The sequence below is a fragment of the Pelophylax lessonae genome, assembly GCF_965119305.1.
Source record: "Pelophylax lessonae genome assembly, chromosome: 10".
Lineage (NCBI taxonomy): Eukaryota > Metazoa > Chordata > Amphibia > Anura > Ranidae > Pelophylax > Pelophylax lessonae.
Window position 1 is genome coordinate 50,467,499 of NC_138777.1, and position 24,462 is coordinate 50,491,960.

The 24,462-nt window shown below is 43.1% G+C and overlaps 1 protein-coding gene across 3 annotated transcripts in view; it reads right to left on the reverse strand.

Moving 5' to 3' along the window:
* Window positions 1–24,462, reverse strand: part of SYT9 (synaptotagmin 9) — a 304,507-nt gene that overhangs the window by 17,263 nt on the left and 262,782 nt on the right. Inside the window, exons 5-7 of one of the 3 annotated variants that reach the window (XM_082270206.1) lie at window positions 16,534–16,705; window positions 14,137–14,266; window positions 8,337–8,414 (exon numbers count right to left, since the gene is read on the reverse strand). In XM_082270206.1, coding sequence (XP_082126332.1) covers window positions 8,337–8,414; window positions 14,137–14,266; window positions 16,534–16,705 — 380 coding nt within the window. The remainder of the gene's footprint in view (window positions 1–8,336; window positions 8,415–14,136; window positions 14,267–16,533; window positions 16,706–24,462) is intronic. The other 2 variants (XR_014225801.1, XM_082270207.1) reach the window with 2 other exon arrangements.

A 24,462-nucleotide genomic window follows, 5' to 3' on the forward strand; every position in this document is an offset into this window, starting at 1 on the left:
ACCACCCGCCCACCGTCAAATGACCAAATGACGGTGGAGCAGTGCAGCTCTCATTCTGGGAAGAAATCATATGACGATCGCTGCTGCGCCGTGTTTCTATGACACGGCACGACCCAGATTTTGGTAAAGAGCCAATGATGCGGCTCTGTACCCATGTGATCAGCTGTGTCCAATCACAGGCAGTCACATGTAAATGCGGAAGTGTCTTTTAGCGGCACTCCTCACCTCACACTGTCATTGAGTGTGTGCCGAGGAGAGCCGATCAGCAGCTCCTCCTCGAAGGGGTGACCAGGACAGATAATCAATGCACACTAGGAGCACCCTATCAGTACCCACATGTATGGGGCATTAATTGACTCTGATATTCCTCTCAACTTCAGTACTTGGTAATTAAAAGAGAAGTATGGGAATTGTTTTTTTTTTTTTTTTTTTAAGAACTATATTTACATAGGTGAATGCAGCATTCATCTGATGCTGCACCTGTCCCCCCCACTGGCTCTAAAGGTGAGAACAGAGAGATTAAACACTGCCGGTCACTCAATGCTTCCTGAGTAGAGAGCTGGTGACTGTTAGCCGCCAACTCTTTGTTCTGCCCCCCCCCCCTTTGCTCACTGGAGAGTCAGGCTGTGGAGGAGATGGGAGTGGCCGACTAAGGCTCCTAGCGGCTTGATGAGAGGCTGAGTGAGCCAGGTCCTGGTCCAGGCATGTTGGCGTATCCCGACTATATGGTTCCGATCTTTCTCGAGCCTGGATTGGCTCTGTGATGTTGGCTGACAGCAGGCTTTAGCCCGATATCTGCTAAAAACAGGTCACGGGTGTGCTGAACGAACTGCAATCCTGTGATCCACTGAAAAAAAGGATACGGCCCTAGTACTGGCTTTAGAATGTGTATCTGTTTTGTTTTATTACTGCAAATCTTTAAAAATCCACCAATATTTTAAGTGACAACTAGAATGGGTTTTATTAAAAAAAAAAAAACACACACATTTTCTTTTTTTACAGAAATTAGGCTGCAGATGAGTCATTCCTGGACTTTGCAAAAACCTTTGACACAGTTCCTCACAAAACCTGCAAATTAGAAGCATTAATTCTCATCTGCCACCCCTGTTTGTTCTTTAGATCTGCACTGTGTTCAAGGGTTATGGCTTTCAGAAAAATGTTCACTTCCAACAATTCCAGGTTTGGGGGATCCTGGTTCCTTTACTATTCATTGTGACAGACTTTTCAAAAATGAAATTAGTCATAAATGAGTCCTTATCAGACTGGAACGGATTACATGGAGTCCAGGAGAAATGGGACTACTTAAAAGGTGCATTATTGAAGGCAACAGAAAATTGCATTAGACTTGTCAGTAAAAGCAAAAAAAGGAAGAGACCACTGTGGTACTCAGCAGAAGTGGCCCAAATCATTAAAAATAAAAAGTAAAAAACCCCAGAGCAATGAAGATAAGGAAATCTACAAGATTAGGCAGAAAGAGGCCAAGCAAGTTATAAGAACTTCTAAAGCGCAGGCAGAAGAAAAACTAGCTCAGTCTATGAAAAAGGGGGATAAGACATTCTTCAGATATATAAATGAAAAAAGGAAATTAAAACAAGGAATAACTAAATTAAAAACAAAGGACGGAAGGTATGTAGAAGAGAATAAAGGGCTAGCCGACTGCCTTAATGAATACTTCTGTTCAGTTTTTACAGAAGAAAAAGAAGGAGAAGGACCTCCACTTGAAAGGATTACTAATGAATCGTTTGATGCATGTGTCTTTACAGAGGAAGACATTCTAAGATTGCTGTCTAAAGTGAAGACAAATAAGTCACAGGGTCCTGATGAGATACACCCAAAATTATTAAAAGAGCTTAGTGGTGAGCTGGCAAAACCATTAACAGATTTATTTAACCAATCATTAGTAACAGGAGTCGTCCCGGAAGATTGGAAATTGGCAAATGTCGTGCCCATTCACAAGAAAGGTAGTAGGGAGGAATCGAGCAACTATAGACCAGTGAGTCTGACATCAATAGTAGGCAAATTAACGGAAACCCTATTAAAGGATAGGATTGTGGAACATCTTAAATCCCATGGATTGCAAGATGAAAAACAACATGGGTTTACTTCAGGGAGATCATGTCAAACAAATCTTATAGATTTTTTTGACTGGGAGACTAAAATAATAGACGGTGGAGGTGCAGTAGACATTGCATATCTAGATTTTTGTAAGGCTTTTGACACTGTCCCACATAGAAGACTTATCAATAAACTGCAGTCATTGAGCATGGACTCCCATATTGTTAAGTGGATTAGGCAGTAGCTGAGTGACAGACAACAGAGGGTTGTAGTCAATGGAGAACATTCAGAACAAGGTCATGTTACCAGTGGGGTACCTCAGGGATCTGTACTGGGACCAATTTCGTTTAATATCTTCATAAGTGATATTGCAAAAGGCCTCGATGGTAAGGTTTGTCTTTTTGCTGATGACACAAAGATATGTAACAGGGTTGATGTTCCTGGAGGGAAGCGCCAAATGGAAAAGGATTTAGGAAAACTAGAAGAATGGTCAGAACTCTGGCAACTGAAATTTAATGTGGATAAGTGCAAGATAATGCACCTGGGGCGTAAAAACCCAAGGGCAGAATATAGAATATTTGACACAGTCCTGACCTCAGTATCTGAGGAAAGGGATTTAGGAGTAATTATTTCAGAAGACTTAAAGGTGGGAAGACAATGTAATAGAGACGAAATGCCAGCAGAATGCTTGGATGTATAGGGAGAGGTATAAGCAGTAGAAAGAGAGAAGTGCTTATGCCGCTGTACAGAACACTGGTGAGACCTCACTTGGAGTATTGTGCGCAGTACTGGAGGCCATATCTCCAGAAGGATATAGATACTCTAGAGAGAGTTCAGAGAAGAGCTACTAAACTAGTACATGGATTGCAAGAAAAAACTTACCAGGAAAGGTTAAAGGACCTTAACATGTATAGCTTGGAAGAAAGAAGAGACAGGGGATATGATAGAAACTTTTAAATACATAAAGGGAATCAACTCGGTAAAGGAGGAGAGCATATTTAAAAGAAGAAAAACTACCACAAGAGGACACAGTTTTAAATTAGAGGGGCAAAGGTTTAAAAGTAATATGAGGAAGTATTACTTTACTGAGAGAGTAGTGGATGCATGGAATAACCTTCCTGCAGAAGTGGTAGCTGCAAATACAGTGAAGGAGTTTAAGCATGCATGGGATAGGCATAAGGCTATCCTTCATATAAGATAGGGCCAGGGACTATTCAAAGGATTCAGATATATTGGGCAGACTAGATGGGCCAAATGGTTCTTATCTGCCGACACATTCTATGTTTCTATGTGACTCCATCTGCCAGCCCTGGATGCAGTGATGACGAAGAGGGGTAGCGGATGGAACCATAGAAGGCAGCAAGGGACCAAGCATCTAACACAACAGGAAGTGTGTGTGTGTTTTTTTCCATAATTTTTGTTTTCTAGATAATTTATACAGGCAAAAAAAAGTTATCATACAGACTGTGTCCAACAACACTTAAATTGGAAGAAAGGTAAATCATTTGTGTACTCTTAACGCAATAATTATTGATACGCATGGATGAACAATTGAACCATTTTACCGTTTAAAGTTTTAACAATTCTATATTCCTGGTCAAAAAACCCATTCTAACTAAGTAATTTAGAGTAGGTTCCAATGGAGGTTGTAGTTTTTGGTAAGAACCTGAAGGACAAGTAGCAGGACAGCTGAGTATTATTCTATTTGTTTGCAGAGTTTTATTATTTAATATTTTAAACAGTAACAGGACCACTTTTGGAAGATAGAGATGATTTTGAGCTGCACACCAAAGCTCTCTTCCTTCTAAGTGTTCTTTATTGAACCATCCATAATATAGCTGCTTCCATGAAGTCCCTGCCCAAGGATCCCCTTGCCTTACAGTGTTTCACTAAAATGGCTTGATCACAAGGAAATGCGTTTAGGCAAGGTGATCTTTGGGCAGGGACATCATGGAAGCAGCTATATTATGGATAGCGCAATAAAGTGCACTTATTAAGAAGAGATCTTTAATATGCGGCTCCCAGGCTTTTCGAGTGAGCACCCTAGATGACCATGGAGATTGCCCCAGACGCAGGTCTGGAGTGGTGATGTACAAGTACTGTGCAATATTTTTATGCAGGTGTGAAGCTGTAAAGTAAGGATGCTTTCAAAATATATATTTTAATTGCTTATTTTTATCAACTTACAAAATGCAAAGTGAGTGAACAAAAAAAAATCCAAATCAAGTCAATATTTGGTGTGACTACCCTTTGACTTCAAAACCAGTCTCAGTTCTTCTAGGTACACTTGCACACAGTTAGTAAAGGAAACCGACTGGTAGGTTGTTACAAACATCTTGGAGAACTAACCACAGATCTTCTGAGGATGTAGGCTGCCTCTTCATGTAATCCCAGACAGACTCAATGATGTTGAGATCAGGGCTCTGTGGGGGCAAAACCATCACTTCCAGGACTCCTTAGTCTTCTTTACACTGAAGATAGTTCTTAATGACATTGGCTGTATGTTTAGGGTCGTTGTTCTGCTGCAGAATACATTTTGGGCTGAACACACACATCCCTGATGGTATGGTATGATGGATAAATATCTGCCTGTATTTCTCAGCATTGAGGACACCATTGATTGGGCAAAGTTGAGAACCGTAGACGCAGTGGTCGGCTAACAGAACTTAAAGTGGCTGTAAACCTCAGTTGTGAAATCTGAACAAAGCACATATATCTGTCGTGTTTACTTATCTCGCTTAAAACCTCTAAGTGTTGTTACTCTGGTGCTTCATTCCTCTTTTATCAGCATGAGTCACTTCTGAGAAGTTGTGAGTTGAGAGGCTATTCACCTCACTGGGTATATGAGAGGGTTTACAACCACTTTAATGCAGATGAAAGACACATCAAGCCCTCTTCCCTTCAACATTGGAAGATGTCCAGCAGTGCTATCAGCACACTGGGGCCCAGTTACACTCATTTAGTCTGGCCAGAAGTGGTCTTTATGGAAGAAATGCGGCCAAAAAGCCATACATCCGACGTAGAAACAAGGCTAAGCGACTCAACTGTGCACAAAAACATAAGAACTGGGATGCAGAAAAACGGCAGCGGGTGGTCTGGATGAGTCAAAATTTGAAATACTTGGTTATATCAGGAGGCATTTTGTTCTCGAAGGGCTGGAGAATGGTTCAATAATGAGTCTGCAGGTAACAATGAAGCATAGTGGAGGTTCCTTGCAAGTTTGAGGCTGCATTACTGCAAATGGAGTTGGAGATTTTGTCAGGATCAATGGTGTTTTGAAGGCAAAGGGTGGCCAAACCAAATATTGTTTTGTTTTAGATTTCTCTTCTGTTCATTTACTTTCCATTTTGTTAATAAAAATTAACTATTAACACTTCTATTTCTTAAGGCTCAATTCACACCTGAGCATATCGTTTCCAGACGTTTTTTTGGGCATTTTTCAGGCCTTTTTTCGGCGTTGTTCACGCGTTTTTTCCAGGCATTTTTTGCAGTTGTTTGGAGGCAGGCATTAACATCTGACCAAAAACGCTTGTAATCTGCCAAAACAAATAAAGCTCATGTACTTTTTTGAGCTTCAGGCATTTTGCTTCAGGCGACACAACGATCATATGTAAACAGGGGCCATTGAAATTTATATGATTTTGCTTCTTGGGCATTTTGGAACTTCGGAGACGAGTGTTTTATGAGTTGAAAATGCTCAGGTGTGAACAGGGCCTTAAGCATTCTTAATGTACAGCATTTCTTCACCTCTGCCTAAAACTTTTGCACAATACTATATCTGTGGAGGTCTGAACTGGGTCACTTGTTCATAGACAGTAAGCTAACCAGGGCTGTCTTTAACACAGGGCAAAATGGGCAGCTGCCCTGGGCCCAGTCATTGTTATGGGGCCCAAGGCAGCTTCCCTTGAGCCCGCACTGCTCGCAAATAGTTGATAAGTGGATTTGGGAGAGCCAAAAAGTTTGCCCAGGGTCCAATCAATATTAAAGACGGCCCTGAAGCTAACTTAAAGATTGCATCCATAGAGCGGCAATAAATTGACTCTGAATAGTCAAAGGCTCTATTACCCAACATGTGACCTGTCAGCTCCCTACAAGTGTAGTTCCAGCAGGGTGGGGAAAGATAGAGATGGCATGGGAGCATGTGATCAGGAAAATACCCACTAACCGCCAGTGATGATGGTTACATTTTACAACCACTGACCACCAATGAGGGGAGAGGGTTACATTATACTGCAATTAGCAGGAGATTAAAAAATACTGCCACTGACCACCAATGCAGGGAGTTTGAATAGCATTGTCACTAAGGACTAGTGCAAGGGGGAGTTAACAGCACTGTCAGTGACCACCTATGTTGGGGACGGGGGGGGGCTAGTAGTACTGTCACTAACACCAATGCTGGGGGTTATTATTACAGTCACTGACATCAGTGCTGGGGGTTATTTGTGCCACCACTGACATCAATTCTGGGGTTATTATTGCAGTCACTGGCACCTATGCTGGGCTGACATCAATGCGGAGGTATTACCACCATTGACACCAATGCTGGGTGTTATTATTGCAGCCACTGACATTAAACCTGTTAGTTATTACCACCACTTACATCAATGCTGTGGGTTATTATTACTGCCACTAACCCCAAAAATTTAAAAAAATAAGTTAAGGTATGTTGCATCCCAATAGATTTGAATAAGCTGCCTAACATGATGCACCTCAACACAAGAAACTGCACTGCAATGTGTAGACCTCTGGAAGTGTCGGGGGCCACACTTGAGGCTCCTTATTTTCAAGTTGACCACCACTGCTTTTACGTTAAATTATTATACTGCAATGTTCATTTTTGGAACCATTTTTCCCTGTTTTTTTTTTTTTTTTTACAAATGATACAATGTTTAGAATCCAAAGTAACATTTCAGTGTTTGGAGATGACACAAAACCATGTAATAAAATTCATAGAAGATGTAAAAGAAGAGCCGCGCTAAATTGATGTGTTGATGATAAATCAAACTTATAAAAAACAAAAGCAATGTGCTGTGTTAGAAATCATCCAATACCGTATAAAACTTAAACAATCAGTGATGAATGTTCCATAGAAAACAAGCAAAAATCTATTATTAAATAAATAAATAATGTCCAAAAAGAACAGCAAAGTCCAATGTAGGGTGCCAAGTGCAGGAAAAATAATCCACCACCAATTTCTGTGACTATATCCACAGTTAGTGCCACATGCTAAAAGCACACTAAACGCTTACCAGAACCAGGGGAAATATAGGCATCAAACAAATGATGGAAACACCAATGGAATCCTGCAGGTGGCGTGGTGCCTCTCTCTGGGTGGTCTATACAATCCAGCAAGGAGCCGCGATGTACTCCAATCACCACACTAAATGGTCCAAAGCCCAGTAATTTATGTTGAATTCAATAGCGCTATTCTCAGCTCGTTCAGCAGAACGCCACCGCTCGACTTCCGGGTATCACATGGTGACATCAGCACGCCTTTCCGACGCGTTTCATCATAGATGACGTCTTCCTGGGAAGTTTTACATGGTATTGGATGATTTCTAACACAGCACATTGCTTTTGTTTTTTATAAGTTTGATTTATGATCAACACATCAATTTAGCGCGGCTCTTCTTTTACATTTGCTTTTTGGTGTCTCCCACTACAGCTGCAGGTTTATTACACATTTATATTTTTATTTCTGTGCCTAGCGTGGTTATTCTTTTATACTAAATTCATAGAAGATGTCTCCAGTTTACACACGAACCTAGACACACTGAAAGATTGGCCAACTATGTCGTTAAATAGGCTTAATGTGGATAATGTAGTTATGCTTAGGGGTAATACTACTCAAGCAACATTTAGTCAAGGTAGGATATGATTTACATCATAGGCTTAACACTAGTATGCAATGCCAAACTTCTAAGAAGAAATCCACTTGTATCAAAAGAGACATAGACATAATTGAGAGCAAGCATTTTCTCCCGGTATAAAGTATTAGCATGACGTGTTTAATAAGGAGTTCTATTTCAGAGAGGGGCAGCTAAATTAGGTAGATATAAAGAAGGGCCAGCTAACCCTAATGTATTGAACCTTGTGAAGAAGTAACCAAGAGAGGTTATTATGATATATTTTATACAAATATATATAAATGGAACATATAATATATTTAGCTGTAAATTGTTATATGTAAGGTCTCCATTAAATACATGAGATTACCACTTGAGACTGAAAGGAAAAAAAAGGTTTAATCACCAGTGAACAAAATATAAAGGGTTACTTACATTTCTAAAAATACATAGTAGAATGTTGATCCATGAATTAATCCGATTGCCATTAGGGATCAGGAAGAAATTTTTTCCCTGTTGAAGCAAATTGGACCATGCTTTATATATTTTTTATTTTTGTCTTTTCCTGGATAAATTAGGGCTTCTGTTATTTTTAGATTTTTTTTATTTTGAGGTTGAACGTAATAGACACGTCTTTCTGTTAAACCTAATTATTTACATAACAATGCTCATTTGAAAATCAAAAACTGCTGCTGAATGAATACAAAATCCATTCTTGTTTTTGGTAAGAGCTGAAAATAGACATTTGATTGGTTGCTGTGAGCAACATCACTTATTTAACCATTTGCCGACCGCTTACTATATATACTTTATATATACGTGGGCAGGGTGGCTCGTACAGCCAAAGCAATTTATGGATACTTTGCTCACTTGGTGGCAGCTAGGGGGCGAGCGATCGTCAGCGGGGAAGCCGATGCGTGTGTCAGGCGGCTCTGATTGCCGCCTGACACCCGCAATTGCTCCCTTCTGAGAGAGAAGAACGGTCAGCTGTTGTAAACACAGCCGACCGTTCTTCTCCCTGGAATGGTCATAGAGCCCATGTGATCCTTCTATATAGGATCACATGTCTCTATGGTCATTTCAGAAGTCATGCCACCTCCCACCCCACAGTTAGAATCACTCCCCTAGGCTCACATTTAACCCCTTGATCACCCACAAGGTTAACCCCTTCCCTGCCAGTGTCATTATTACAGTAACAGTTCATATTTTTAGCACTGATTACTGTAGTAATGTCACTGGTACCCCCAAAAGTGTCAAAAATGTCAGTTAGGGGTCTGATCTGTCCGCCGCAATGTCCCAGTCCCACAAAAAATTGCAGATCGCCGCCATTACTAGTAAAAAAAAAAAAACAAACAATAAAAATTACATAAATATTTCCCGTAGTTAGTAGACGCGATAACTTTTGCGCAAACCAATCAAAATACGCTTATTGTGATTTTTTTTTTACCAAAAATATGTAGCAGAAAACAAATTGGCCTAAAATGTTAAAAAAAACTTTGATTTTTAATTTTTTTTTTGAGAATGTTATATAGCAGAATGTGAAAAATATTGTTTTTTTTTTTCAAAATTGTCACTATGTTTTTGTTTATAGCGCAAAAAATAAAAATTGCACAGGTGATCAAATACCACCAAAAGAAAGCTATATTTGTGAAGAAAAAAGGACATAAATTGTATTTGGGTACGGCGTCGCATGACCGCGCAATTATAGGGCCTGGTCATTAAGGGGGCAAATCCTTCCGGTCTTAAAGTGGTTAAGCTACCAATTGAAAATAAGTGAATTAAGAAAAAAAAAGTTTGTTAATAAAATTGTACTTTGTTGGTCTATATATTTATAAATTAGACGTTAAAGATGGACAATTAAAGGTAAAAAAAAATGAATCTTGGTCAAAAAATGGGACGTCTCTCTAAAAAGTGGAGCTTGGGTCTATCCCCAAGACATAGGTGTCACGATTGGAGAATTATGGAATTATGGGGGTTGACCCACCTATGACACCAAAGTGAATGTACTATTTCCTGAAATCTTGTGAGATCTCGCAGATCTCTGGCTATTTCAATGCACTGACTTGGGAAAGATGGAAGGAAAAAATTAAAAAGATTGAAGGTTTGATTGCATTTTGCAATAAAACTGTAATGTGTTTCCTGCTGAGCATGTAGCGTTACATGCATATGTGTTTAAAATATTTTTATGGGAAAGATCTGCTTTTAGGAGTTTGGAAAAAGAGATCTGGGAGGGCTGACACCACCAGTCTACATGACTTAGGAGTACATTTCTGGCAGATCAACAGGTACTTTCTGTACTTGCAGGGTCTTTAAAAGGCTGAAACACAGGGTGAATGCGCATGTATTGCAGACATTTACTACATCTTTTTTTTTTTTTAATTTTGCCCTGGCATTCACTTTAAACCCCCCCCCCCCCCTTCCCCAACATTTTCTTACTTGTATTTGCTCTTTTCTTTTGAAATGATTTGGCACTTTTGGGTATGGAGGAACATAAGACTCACTCCATGTAACAGCGCTGGGCCAATCTGTTGTAGTAATTCATAGTCCCACAAAAGCTACAACTCCAGCAAATTGTAGCCGAATCACAATTTCTCTTCACAGCTAAACGATGGAGTATGAAAGAACTAACCAAAATGAATTTGTTGCATTTTCCTGTGTGGGCAAAGCACACATTTACTTTGAATCCACCCTATTAGATTGTACGCTCTTATGAGCAGGACCCTCTTAACCCTCTTGTATTATATTGTGTTGTATTGTAACTGTACTGTCTCCTTTTATATTGTAAAGCAATGTGCAAACTGTTGGCGCTTAATTAATCCTGCATTATAATAATGATAATAATAATATTAATAATAAAGTAACACTGCATAAAGTTCACTGTAGAACAAAACTTTGTCTTCTAAGTTTCCCAAAAATTTAATTTGCTAGAATATCAACTAATTTTCTAAAAACGCTTGTCCAAAAATAACTAGGGAGTGAAAGTTATATTGCTTGGAGACAGAGGTTGTCTTCACTTCTCCAGACTAAAACTAACTTCTAATTAGGAGGCTGTGAAATTGATTCACAAGTAAACACCTTGGGTTTTGCTTTCAGCATTACAAAGCTGAAATGCGTGGGGCATAGTTTAACTAGTGTCAACGAATAATTAAATTTCAGAGCATTAACATTTTCTCTTTTGTTTTTTTTCTTCTTCACTTAAATCTGCTAATGGCACTGTGTGTGGAATGCAAGACAGTAAACTCCATCTCCACCCTAATTAATTTGCACATTTTAGGTGAAGTGAGATTGGGTTCCATTCCGTTCCAGGTCTACATTGCTAAGAAGGAATGTGTGCTCAACTTTTTAAAGGGACAAAGCCTAAAGCCTAGGGGAATAAAGAGACTGCAAGAAGCACCAATCCCTTTTGAGGTGAGGGTTATTGGAGATCTAGTTACACCCCACACATTTTGTGGATCTGTCACCTTCTTTAGGGCTGATTGGTGTGTGTAAACCAGCCTTTATCAACTTTGTTACCCTGGAAGAGCCCTTGAATTAGGTTTCAGGTGTTTAACCACTTGCCGACCGCCGCCCGACTATATACGGCGGCGGTCAGCCCTTCCCAGGCAAAGTGACGTACCGGTACGTCACTAGCCTGGGAGCAAATAGGGGGCGAGCGCGCGCCGCTGGAGGCACGCTCCCGCCCCCACTCGTACCCGAAGAAGCCGGCGCGTGTGACCAGCGGGACCAATGTCCGCCAGTCACTCGCGATCGTCGGGTAGAGAGGGAGAAAGGCAGGCGGCTAATGTAAACAAAGCCGCCTGTCATTCTCCACTGTGTAAAAGCACTGATCACTCAGTCCTGCTATGTAGGACCGTTGATCTGTGCTGTTACACACACAGCCACATCCAATGACAGTAAGAAACACGCCCCTAGGGACACACTTAACCCCTCCCTCTGCAATAAAGTTAACCCCTTCCCTCCCAGTGTCATTTTTACAGTAACAGTGCATATGGATAACACTGATTACTGTAGTAATGTCACTGGTACCCCCAAAAGTGTCAAAAATGTCAGTCAAGGGTCCGATCTGTCCGCCGCAATGTCGCAGTACCGCAAAAAAAAATCGCAGATCGCCGCCATTACTCGTTAAAAAAAAAACAACAAAAATGACAAAAATCTTTCCCTTAGTTAGTAAACGCAATAACTTTTGCGCAAACCAATCAAAATACGCATATTGTGATTTTTTTTACCAAACATAGGTAGCAGAAAACAAATTGGCCAAAAATTAAAAAACATTTTGATTTTTAAATTTTTTGGGGGGGGGGGGGGGGAATGTCATATAAAAAAATGGGAAAAATATTGTTATTTTTGCAAAATTGTCGCTCTTTTTTTGTTTATAGCGCATGATCAAAAAATCGCACAGGTGATCAAATACCACCAAAAGAAAGCTCTGTTTGTGGGGAAAAAAGGACGTCAAATTCATTTGGGTACAGCATCGCACAACCGCGCAATTGTCCGTTAAAGTCAAGCAGTGCCGAATCGCAAAATACCCCCTGGTCAGGAAGGGGGTAAAATCTTCCGGGGCTTAAGTGGTTAAGAACCCTTTGTAAAACGAATTCAGTGGGGAGAATGCCCATTACATTGGTGGCTAGATGGAGGAATGTCCCCTTACATGTAGCTAAAAAGATGATTGGTATAATGACACTGGTTCTGCCAAGTGGTGTTTGCCCTGCATTTATTCAGGAACCAGCTGGTGAGAGGACAATCAACCACAGCTCAAGGCACCCCTATCCACTTCTGAAGAAACCCTAGAACATTGGTTGAGAATAGCTGGCGTAAACACAGAGCAACAAGAGAAAATACAACTTGCAACAAAACAGCATTTTGGCATGGTCCAGCAGTAACCAACGTATTGGCCAATTTGTTTTTGTGAAGTGACTGCTCTTCTCAACACACATTGAGAGTTCTTGCTAAATGGTCTGTGAATTGTGATTTTGACCACCTCTGATGGACTTTGCATACCGATATTTGGAAAAAAACATATGACAGGCGCTTAGCCACATAATTAAAAACACAAGTCCATATAGGATCCTATTAGTCTAAAAGGAAATGTGGGAGAGGGGGGAAGGAGAGTCCAGCATATAGGGCAGCCGTCCAGAACCAACAAGCCAGGGGTTCCACCAAACTGAAGACAAAAAAGAGAGAGAGGCGCCTCTAAGTGCGGACCATTAAAACACATTTATTTGATAAAATTATGCACTCACATCTGTGGGTATAAACAAGCATGTAACAGAACCCTCCTGGGAAGTCCAAGATCGGTCGATGGGGAGAGAAGTCATCTGGTCCGTGCTGCCATTCCTCGGGGACTAATCTCCTCTTCGCCGTAGCCGGCAATAACGGCGGAGCAGGAGCGGGAGCGAGGCTCTAATGTCCTTAGGTGGAAAGCGAGGCTTGGTCAGCGGTAGCGTATGGATGACGTCACAAGGATGCTTCTTCAGGAGGGTTCTGTTACATGCTTGTTTACACGCACAGATGTGAGTGCATAATTTTATCAAATAAATGTGTTTTAATGGTCCGCACTTAGAGGCGCCTCTCTCTCTTTTTTGTCGATATTTGGAAAAACCTGTGCCTCGCCTGAGAAAAAAACAAGCTCAGTTGTTCACAGCCATGTCAAGGAGTCTAAAACTGAGGACCACGGTGGTAATAAGGAAAGGGGGCATCCCTGCCAGAGTCCCCAGATAAGAAAAGGTATTAGAATGCATTCACCAAACTTTCTGGTGCAAAATCTGTACAGAAGCGATTCCATATTTCATACAAAAACTTTTAGCTTTCCCATTTAGCCCATGCAGTGATAACATTTTGTAGATACTTTCCAACTACAAAGGTATATTTCTTTTTTTCTTTTACTTCAGTAAACCAAATAGACCTAGTGGCTTACACACAGCAGAAGACAAAATAACAAAGAAAAAAATCTAAAAGGTAGAAGTGAGCTGCTTTACTCTATTCAAAATATACAGTCTGTAACTCACAGCAGGTAATGCACATTTATAGTGTATAGATTTGCCATCACACTTGGGCTCTATGATGTCCTCACTTCCCCACAGACATATGTACCCTCTGCAGTTACGCTCTAGTACACACACAAAATGCTTATGTTTTTAGGTTCTCTTTATACACTTAACAAAGTTAAACTCATTTTTAAAATGCTGGAAGCTGCAGAATTCAAAACCTCTATATTGAAAAATTGTGCCAATCTTACCTCTACAAGTGGGTGCCAGTGGGCGATGGGCTTCCTGGGATACGACAGCATTTCGTTCCAGTGTTCCCGACCTAGGCTCTCTGCATCGTTGCCAACTTGACATACCCCGATGACCTCATTGTGACCTACACTGTGAAAATGTTACATAATGTTTTTTCCGTATGCAGTAAATGAAAACGTGTTAGGAAATTTATGCCAGTGGTATGCCCAAAAAATGTAACATAAGGATATTCATTTAAAAATTTCATTTCTAGTCATGCACATGCAAATATTGGCTCATTTATAGCTTGTTTAACCACTTGCCGACCAGCTAAACTACGGCAGGTCGCCTCTGTTACGCAAAACGACGTACATGTAGGTCGATTCATGTAGCAGTTAGTGGGGGCATGCCCACGTGCCGATTGGCTATAGGGGGAGCCAATCAGCGGGTCGGGCGGACGCGATGTCCACCGGGCACCCCGTGGAGACAGAACGCCGGTCTGCCGATGTAAACGCGGCAGACCGCTGTTCTGTCAGTGATGAACATGTTGGATGTTCATCCAGTGAATAAAATCCCCACAAGTTCGAAAGCATCCCCCAGGCACACATTTAACCCTTTGATCATTCCTGGTGTTAACCCCTGCCAGTGTCATTAGTACAGTAACAGTGCATATTTTTAGCACTGATTACTGTAGTAATATCACTGGTCCCCCAAAAGTGTCAGTTAGATGTCCGATCTGTCCGCTGCAATGTCGCAGTCCTGCTAAAAATTGCTGATCGCCGCCATTACTAATAAAAAAAAAATACAAATGAATAAAAATGACAGAAATCTTTCCCCTAGTATTTAGACGCGATAACTTTTGCGCAAACCAATGAATATACACTTATTGGGATTTGTTTTTTTTTACCAAAAATATGTAGCAAAATACATATTGGCCTAAAATGGTGAAAAAATTTGATTTTTTTTTTATTGGGAATGTTTAATAGCAGAAAGTATAAAATATAGACTTTTTTTCAGAATTGTTGCTCTTTTTTTGTTTATAGCACAAAAATAAAATCACAGTGGTGATCAAATACCACCAAAAGAAAGCTCTATTTGTGGGGAAAAAAAGGACATTAATTTTAATTAGGTACAGCGTTGCTCAACTGCGCAATTGTCAGTTAAAATAACGCAGTGCCGTATCACATAAAATAGCCTGGTGATTAAGGGGGTACAACCTTCCAGTCCTTAAGTGGTTAAGGTTAAACTCCAGGCAGATACAAAAAAACGCAAAATAATGCAGCATTGTATTTATTAATACAAGAATGGTGGAGATTAGATTGGAAGAGGGAGGGCAGCACAAGGAGCCAGTTAGTTATAATGCACTGCGAATGTCCTAAGAATCAATGTGCTGATAGGAGGTGAGAACATAGTGAAAGATAAATAAGTTCATTAGTTTGCACCTTCACCCTTCATTGTGCAATCAAAGGATGGGGTAGGGACCAGGCCTATAAATATTATATAACTGCAGCAGATACACATCAGGTACCCTACCTTGCCATGCAGGGCTTTGCTGCAAGTGTAAATCTCAGAACTGGATGAACTGAAATACAAACTCTTTGGCAGATAAAATAGGAATGTCCCCATCCTCCATTTCATGCTGAATTTAGCTGTTTTCCTAGAGTTCAACTTTAGGGATTCCATAAACAGACACATGTATCACTAAAAGATCTGTCTGTCCTTAGCTTGAATAGTGAGCACCATGGAAAGCTTTGTGGTCTTAAGCCCAACTTGTTTGACATGAGACTATGACAAAAGTACCCTTCCCCTTTATCCCTATAAAAAAAGATTACAACCCAGTAATATGATTAGCTGACTAGCCCAGCAAGGCCATCTTTAACACAGGGCAAAAAAGAGGCAGCTGCCCTGGGCCCAGTCATTGTTGTGGGGCCCAAAGCAGCTGCCCTTCGTGCCCGCGCTGCCTTCAAATAGTTGATACGTGGATTTGGGAGGGCCCAAGAAAATATTTGCCCAGGGTCCAATCAGTATTAAAGACGGCCCTGTAGCCCAGTAACATAATTAGCTGACTAGCCCAGTAACATGACTACATGTATTGACTACAGCCCTGTAATATAAAACTATTTCCAGCTTGTTGGGAAATTGGAAACACTCTTAATTTCCCAATTTTAAGAAATCCCGTAGTATTAACATTGTACTATATATTCATTGCAACCACTGCTTGTATTGGATATGCCACTTACATTATTAGGCTTTATACTGCAACCCTAACATTATCCTTGGCCCCACATAATAAATAAAAAGGAAACCAAAGAAGGAAACAATGAGCATGCTGACTCTACATAAAAGACGCCTTTCAAACTCATGACTCCCATTGAGTAGACTCAGGTAATTGCACTGAATTCATTGTAATATCTCACCGGTCATAATCCATCACTGCTATTAACAAACTGATCTGATCAATATTCTCTGGCGGCACGTCAAACACGATGGCTTCATTATACACTGGGTTTAATGTGTTCCTCTTCGTTGATGTTTTCCTTTTCTTCAGTCTCCTCCCATCACACATTATCGACACCTTCACATAAGGATCTGTAAGGGAAAGGCATACAAATTCTAATATACTATAACCTGCAATGCAAGGTTACAAAGGAGTTGTACAGGTTGCTTGGAGACACACAGGATAGAGACCATTGCATATTTCAAGATCACATAACTTGCATCTGTATCTTAAATTGAGAGATCTCTTTATAAAATGTGTATAAATCAAGTAATATCATATCCATTCAGGGTTTATTTGTTGGCAAGTAGAGACTTATGAACGCATGCAGCCATTCATGTCTACATAGGGAACCATGATTGCTAAAAAGGGGAACAATGACTGCAACAGTAAGTTTATCAAAAAACGTCAAAAAAGGGGGGTAAGCTTTATAGTGGAACAACCAAGAATACAGCCCTTCCCAAATCTGTTGGCAAAGCAATAGTATTTATGCTACTTTAAGCTCAAATGACTAATGTGCTTTACACGGACTCCACTTTTTTGCATTACCGCCAATGGGGTTGACTTAGGCTCCTTTCACACTATCCGTCCGTCGGACGGATTCAGTTTTTCTCAGCGGGGGATCGAGCCGCCGATCCCCCGCTGAGCAGGAGGATGACAGCTGTGTCTCCGCGCTGTGTGCGGAGACACAGCTGTCAGTTCCCCATGCATCTCTATGGGGAAAATCAGATGGGAACGGACCGTCCGTCTGTTCTCATCCGATCCCATCCGATCCGATCCGCTGGACGGATGGAAAATAGGGTTTGACGGATCGGATCGGGTGTCAGCGGACATGTCTCCGCTGACATCCGATCCCCCATAGAGATGCATGAGGGGACCGTTCAGATCCGCCAAAAAAACGGACAAGCGGATCTGAATGGTCTGCCTGTGTGAAAGGGGCCTTACTAAAGCCCCGTACACACGTACCGATTGTCGGCCGTAAATATTCGGCCGACAACCAATCGGCCGATTGTAGGCTTGTTAGTATGATGCTTCCGACAGCCCATTTTCGGCCGAATAGAATCTGTCGTGCAGGCATTAACATTTTTGTTGGCCAACACCAGAACGGCCAATTGTTCGTCAGTCAGTACAGATTTCGGCCGACAGACAGCAGATTAGCAAGACTGGGCATGCTCAGAAAAGAAAACACACACGGAAAGTTAACCATCACATGACATCACTTCTGCAGTCGGCTGTTGTTGGCCGACAAAATTCGTTTGCAATCTTTTGCAGTTTTCAACAGACACGACAGCCCTGGACAAAAGACGGCCGATCGTTCGGCCAACGATCAGTACGTGTGTACGGGGCTTAAGACTGGAGAGTGCTAAATCTGATCCAGCTCTGCACAGAAACTAATCAGCATGCAGGTTTTTTTTTGTCAAAGCTTAATTGAACAAGCTGAAGTTAGAAGCAGATTGGCTACCATGCACAGCTGCATCAGATTTTGCACTCTCCAGTTTTAGTAAATCAACCCCAATGTGATCTTTTTTGCAAAAATTTAAAACACAATGAGCCATTGGTTACAGGGCAATGTTTATGTTATACACAGAAGCTTTTAGACTGCCAACTTAAATTGCAAATTTTCTTTTTTCCCCCTCATATCTTGCTACCCTAAGCAGAGTACCTTAGGGTGAATACAGTGCTGCCAATGTAGCAGGAAGGAGACTAGGCTAATAGACCATTGTTATTCCATGGGTCACAGAGAAAGAGCTACCACCCCCTTTATTCTGTGCTTGGGAAGACCACCTTTGACTGTCTATCACAGCATGCCTTATCAAAAATATGTGGAGGCTATTGGGATCGCAGACCCAACATGATGTCTATTTTTCCACCATGAGATTATCTTGTCATTTCCCCTTAGGCTAGAAATAACTTGACTGCAAAAAAGAATTGGTGTAAATCAATTGTGGACAAAGTCTACAAAGGGTCCATATGCAAGGAAAAGTTTTAGGCCTTTCAACTACTGCGCATGTACAAACCCTTGTTCAATGCAGATAGATAAACAGACAAATGCAGATGCCTTTGAGATACCATGAACTCTCAGGGTCCATAACGTGCAACAGTGGTCAGACACTGATAGTCCAGATGGTGTAAGGAGGAAACTGAAGACACATTCTGCATATTTCTTTGCCATCAGAGGTTCTCACTGCCCAACACCACTTGGATGAGATAAACCAGGAAAACAGTTAGGGCATCATGGTGAATGCCACCTGCTTCTCACCTGCCCTAGAAGTGAGCAATGTCTGCTTCTATTGCCTCGTTTCCACTGAGTGGTACGGTAAGGTTCGGTTCAGTACGGTACGGTTTGGAACGGTACACATTGCGTTTCCACTGCCAATAGTACCCTTTCATGATAGGCGTGGTGTGGCAGGAAAGCTGTGATAGACGATTCTCTGTCAACCAATCAAAGTTCTGCAGAGTGTAGCTCCACCCTGTTGGTACGGTACTAATGTGCTTGGTACCCCAACGAAAGGGTACCAAAAAAGTGGTACGGTACGGTTCGGAATTAGGGTACCATTCATAATGGAAACGGCATAAATAGCATACCGAACCGAACTGTACCAGAAAGCTCAGTGGAAACGAGCCATAAGTGACAGCTGAAAGGGTTCCAACCACCTCTCCAGCTCACATCTAGCACTAATTGACTCCCAATTGAATCTTCATGTTTGCACAAATAGTATGTCTGCCCCTCACAAAAACCCTGCATAATAGAACAAGTCTTTGCTATGCATAACACAAAGGCAGATTCGAGTTGAGAGAGGGCAAGGCAACAGCTTTATTGAAGTAGCGCATCTTACTACAATCGAACTAATCATTGTCAAGGCTGGTATATAGTAAATACCTAATCAAAGACACTAGCTTGAATGTCTGTTCTTACCCTGAGTACTGGTATTTGACTATCCTAGAGCCCCACTTGAGGGATAAACCATAAATAAACCACAAACACTGCAGAAGTAACCACTGCCAATAAAGGCAGTGATAACCAACTACTCTCAGGAAGGAAGGGCAGGGAACTTGTCCAATGGGTGCAAGCCTTCCAAGGTCAGTGCATGCAGTCCTGTACTTGCACTAAATAGACTCACGTGCCCACCCACCTCATGCCACATCCCCATGCAGGCCATAATTCATTTTAAAAGGCCCTAATATGCATAAACACGTATCTCTTTAAAATGCTTCCAGCACCCTTTCAGCAGGGCTCCAGGGGCTGTCATATCTAACTTTCTTCTGTAATATACATGCTAAAGCCCAACTGTGGCAGGTCAGACAAATAAATAAATCAATTCACCCAAGCTGCTTCACTAAATGCCACCATGGAGCTAAATCTTAGAAAGATCTCCAAGGACCCCTACCAAGAGCTAGATAAACGTAAGCTCTTCCATGTTACGGATTTAACGAGTGTGGTTTGATATATACTGTAGGAGGTGCTCAGATATGGCTACAGTCTGCAAAGGGGCTTCCATGTTCCAAATATGTTGTACATACCCCCAAACTCTCTCAACACCTTTTAGTGCAAATTGTGCAGGCAAAGGGCACACGCATTCTTTGAGGAATTAATATGTCATAATAGGTTAAAGAATAAGTCCCCCCTAAAACTAAAATCCCTGTATCTATAGATCTCCACATTCTTACACTAACCTATCTAGCCCTGTAAAGAAGAAATCAGTGTACTTATTTTAAAGCCGATCCGACCATATCTCCAGCGGCGGAAGCTCTGCAGAGGACACGGCAGACAATGGCTGTGAAATGAATGGGAAGTGACGTCACCTATAGACTTATTATGGGGCTTCCGTTGTCGGCTTTGCCCTCTGCACCCGCCTCCACAGAGAAGCCACGGCTGACAGCTCAGTGTGGGATCGGGTCAATTCAGCTTCAAAAAAGGTAAGTAAACTGATTTTTTCTTTACAGAGCTAGATAGGTTAGTGTTAGAACATGGAGACCTATAGATGCAGGGATTTGCGTTTTAGGGTGGACTTATCCTTTAAAAGAGAAGTATGCCCAAAGGATTTTTGACCCTTCTTCTCTTGTGGGTCACAAGAGTGCAGTTACTTTTGTGCTCCTGTGACCCAGAGTTAGCATATAGTGGGCTATAGCCTGCTGATATGATCCTGACCATATTGTTGAGGTCCACCCAGCTGCCTGACGGACAACTATCTCATCCTCTTAATGTAAGGCTGAGAGCCATAGCCAGCTGCGCCCACCTCTTTTCAGCCCAGTGCTCCAGTGAATGCTGGAGGGGTAGAGTAGAGAGTGGTGATTGACAATCACCACTCTCTGCTCTGAGAATACTGTCAACTGAGGAATCAACTGTCATGTGATCAGTGATGATGTGGGACAGCTGAAGCATCACATTGATGCTGCAGCATAGAGGTAGGTATACATGTTTGGTTTTTTACACACCCCCCAAAACTTCTCCTTTAAATCCAAAATACTTTCAAAATACCAAATGGAATCATTTAAAGGTTGCTGATGTAGCACCCTCCTAGGTAGGGGCTAGAGGGTGAGTATAATTTTTGGCTCTGTCTGCCTATCAGAGGAGCAGCAGGTAAATTCTATATTGCACTCTGCTTAACAGGGATCAGGATCTGTGAGTTAGGTCTGCTCAATGTGGGCAGTGTGTGATTCATATGGTTTGAGGGAGTGTCCCCACTGTGCCCAATGGGGAGGCACATTGGACAGTGGAGGAAACCTAGCCAATGAGGACACAGGCTTTGATACAGCCCCAGGTAATGGGACAGACTGCTGTCTTGGTGCATTGTGGGGTGTGGTATAAAAAGCCAGGGGCACAGATGCACAGATGGTCTTTGGTGGGAAGCAGAGTCCCAGAAGGAGGGTGGCAGCTGCCCCCTCTTCTGAGGAGTTGGTGTGTGGCCACAGGCGGTTAGCCTGGTGAGCCAGAGGTGCTGGGCTGAGCCCAGAGGTCCAGGAGAGCTGAATGGAAGAGTTGAGGCACTGCGAGAATCTGGAAAGCAGTTTTGTGAGTACAGAGGATCTTGCCTAAGGGTCTGCCTAGAAAGGGGACCACTCCGGAGTAGTGTAGTCAGTGGACGGGTGTCAGCTAGAGGAAAAGGGGGTACTAGGGGGTACTAGGTGAATGCCCTGAAGAGAAATACTATAAGGAACCTTTACCTCAGATTCATCCGGTGGCAGGGTGAAGCAGCGGCCTTGCCGCATCCTTAAGTTAGAAGTCCTCAGAATTGTGAATAGTTGAAGTGTTGGAGTATCACACTCATCCCTTCTCCCATCCCCACATAAAATAAAAACAACCAAAACATCAACTGCTTGCAGTTGCTACGGTAACCCAGGGGAACCCAAAAGTGTGTAAAACCAGCAACCCTCAAGGGGGCAGTGCTACACTTAAACTGCGTAGTGCAGTAAAACACATATGATAATTATATATTGCTTTTTTAGAGGTCCACACCCAGGGACAAAAGAGGGACAAAAAAAGGAGGAAATTAGGACATCACGGATTTGGCTCTAAATGAAGGACAGACCCTCCAAATGAGGGACAGTTACTACCGTAGCTAGGAAAATACTCGATAATCTATTATGATTGTTTTTTTCCACTGCTTCTATATGCTTTATATGGCTCATCATTATTAAATGATATTATGTGCAATAAAATTAAGTGTTCCTCTAACCTTTTTTTGGCTAAAGACAAACCAATATTCTTGCTCAAATGGCAGTTAAAACCCTTTTAGTATTTTGAAAAAAATCCTGTTTTACCTTTGGAAGTTGCACTCAGACAGCCAATAACGCAAAGTGGCAGTTATTGTTCATAAATTACTGGTCAGTTCTATTTCGGGTAAGAAAAGATCAACTACTGGCATTTCATCAAGTTTAACAAAAGTGCAAGTTCACCTTTACAGTATTTTCTGTGACACATTTCCTGCCTGGTCTTCATTTGCTTAGCAATACTAAATTACTGTTTCCCCTTGATCATGATTATTGGCTTCAGATTATGCTATTTGGCTTGTATACACATGGAGCTCCATAGCCACAGAACCCAATGGGCACAGGGCATGTAATCTTTAACAATGAACTTCTCTAACTGCTCCATTTTGTTCTGTTAAATATAACCCTAAAGGTCTTATATAGAAAACAATGGGTGGCACACTGATGATGTCATTCCTTCCAACAAGCTGGATATATTATGTCACAAATCAGTGCCTGGAGACTTCCCCCACTGATACGTATTACCTCGGGTAACACTGTGTCCCGGATTGCCTGGGATAGTTCCGCATTTTGCAGATCTGTCCAAGACCCTGGGCAGCTTCATTCTGAGACAATACAGTGTTCTGGAATGAAACTGACACAGCCACCCGCCCCCGGGCCGATCTGATGCCCCAAAAAAAGGTTGATGCTTTGCCGCTTTACTCACTGACAGTACTTGTCTAGCAAGGCCCGAAGCGAAGAAAAAAAAAAAAAAAAAAAAAATAGCGCAGGGCAGACATGACCATGTGAAGAGGGGAGACAGGGCAGGTGTGAGTTAAATTAAATTGTTTTGAGTTGGGGGGTATTCAGGGATTGGTGTATCAGGTTTGGGAGGGGTTGAGGTACAGTTAGGAGGGGTGGCCCCTCAGATTGGAGGTCAGTGGAAGTTCAACGGACGAAGGAAGAAGAAGCTTGGTCACCCACCTTTTTCACTGCAGAGCATCTCACCTCAGCTTCCCTGGTCTGTGATGGCGGATTTGGACGTTTTGCTGGAGCAAATTAAGGCCGCTGCCGCGGTGAAGGGGACTGAGTGGCTCCGGTCCCAGGTCTCCACGTTGATGGGGGTTCAGGACTCTGCACAGGATTCGGAGGGGCTTGCGGTCCCGCGGGCTCGGCGGTCACGGCCGCCGGAGCGTTTTTCACCGGACCCTTCCCCTCGAGCTCAGCGTCATCCTAGGAGCCCCGACAGGGACCCTTCAGGGCCGCCGGCTAAGCGTACTCCTGCTGCGGCCGTGCGCGCCTCTGGGAGGAATCCTCTGCATGGACGGAGCTCTGGGGGTAGTGGGGGGAGGCGGCCTTCGGTCTCTCCCCGTCCCTCTCGCCGGGGTGCTACTGGCCTGGCGGGCTCCCCTACTGGCGATGCTCCGGTCGGAGGGGTGCCTCGGCGTGGGAGCGGCTTCATGGCGGCCGGTGGCAGCAGTGATCGGCGGGACTCGGAGTCGGCCTCGGCTGGGCGCAGAGAGATGACGCGGCGGGGCAAGTCACGTGGCCGGGTCATCGGAAGTTCGGCTGGTTCACAGAGGTCTCCGTCGGGCGGAGCTGGAGTACGGGGGCGTGGACGCCTGTCGCTCGGCTCTGCAGATGGCGGGAGTGCGACACCTGGTGGACGGATGTCGGCGGTGCCCGGGGACGATCGTTCGGAAGGCGAGGTGTCCGGATCGGATGTGAAAGAGGATGTCGGTGGTCGGTCGGCGACGAGGGAGGCTGGATCGGCGGCTGGGGGCGCCCCCCCTGGGCAGACAGGTGAGGTCACAATTCCTTCTCTGGCTTTGTCTGATTTGCGGGGCTTGTTTGATGTGGGGGGTGGGAGTGCTGGAGGGGCTCGGGGGGTGGGGGTGTCCCGGCCAGTGGGGGCGGGGACCCCGGCAGGGGGTGATGATGGGGGTTTGAGGGGCTTCCTCCTGGGTCTACGGGACCTCTTGGGGCGTTTGCCCCCGGGGGACGGGGGCCGCTTGTCTCCAGCGGCGGCTTGGGTGCCTCCGGCGGGGGGCTCGGGCACGGAGCCGGGGGGGGCCCCGGGGCTGGCGGGGCCGTCTTCCACGGGGCTAGTTGCGGGGGGGGCTGGGGCCCCTCCCCAGGTTGTTGGTGCGCCGGCAGT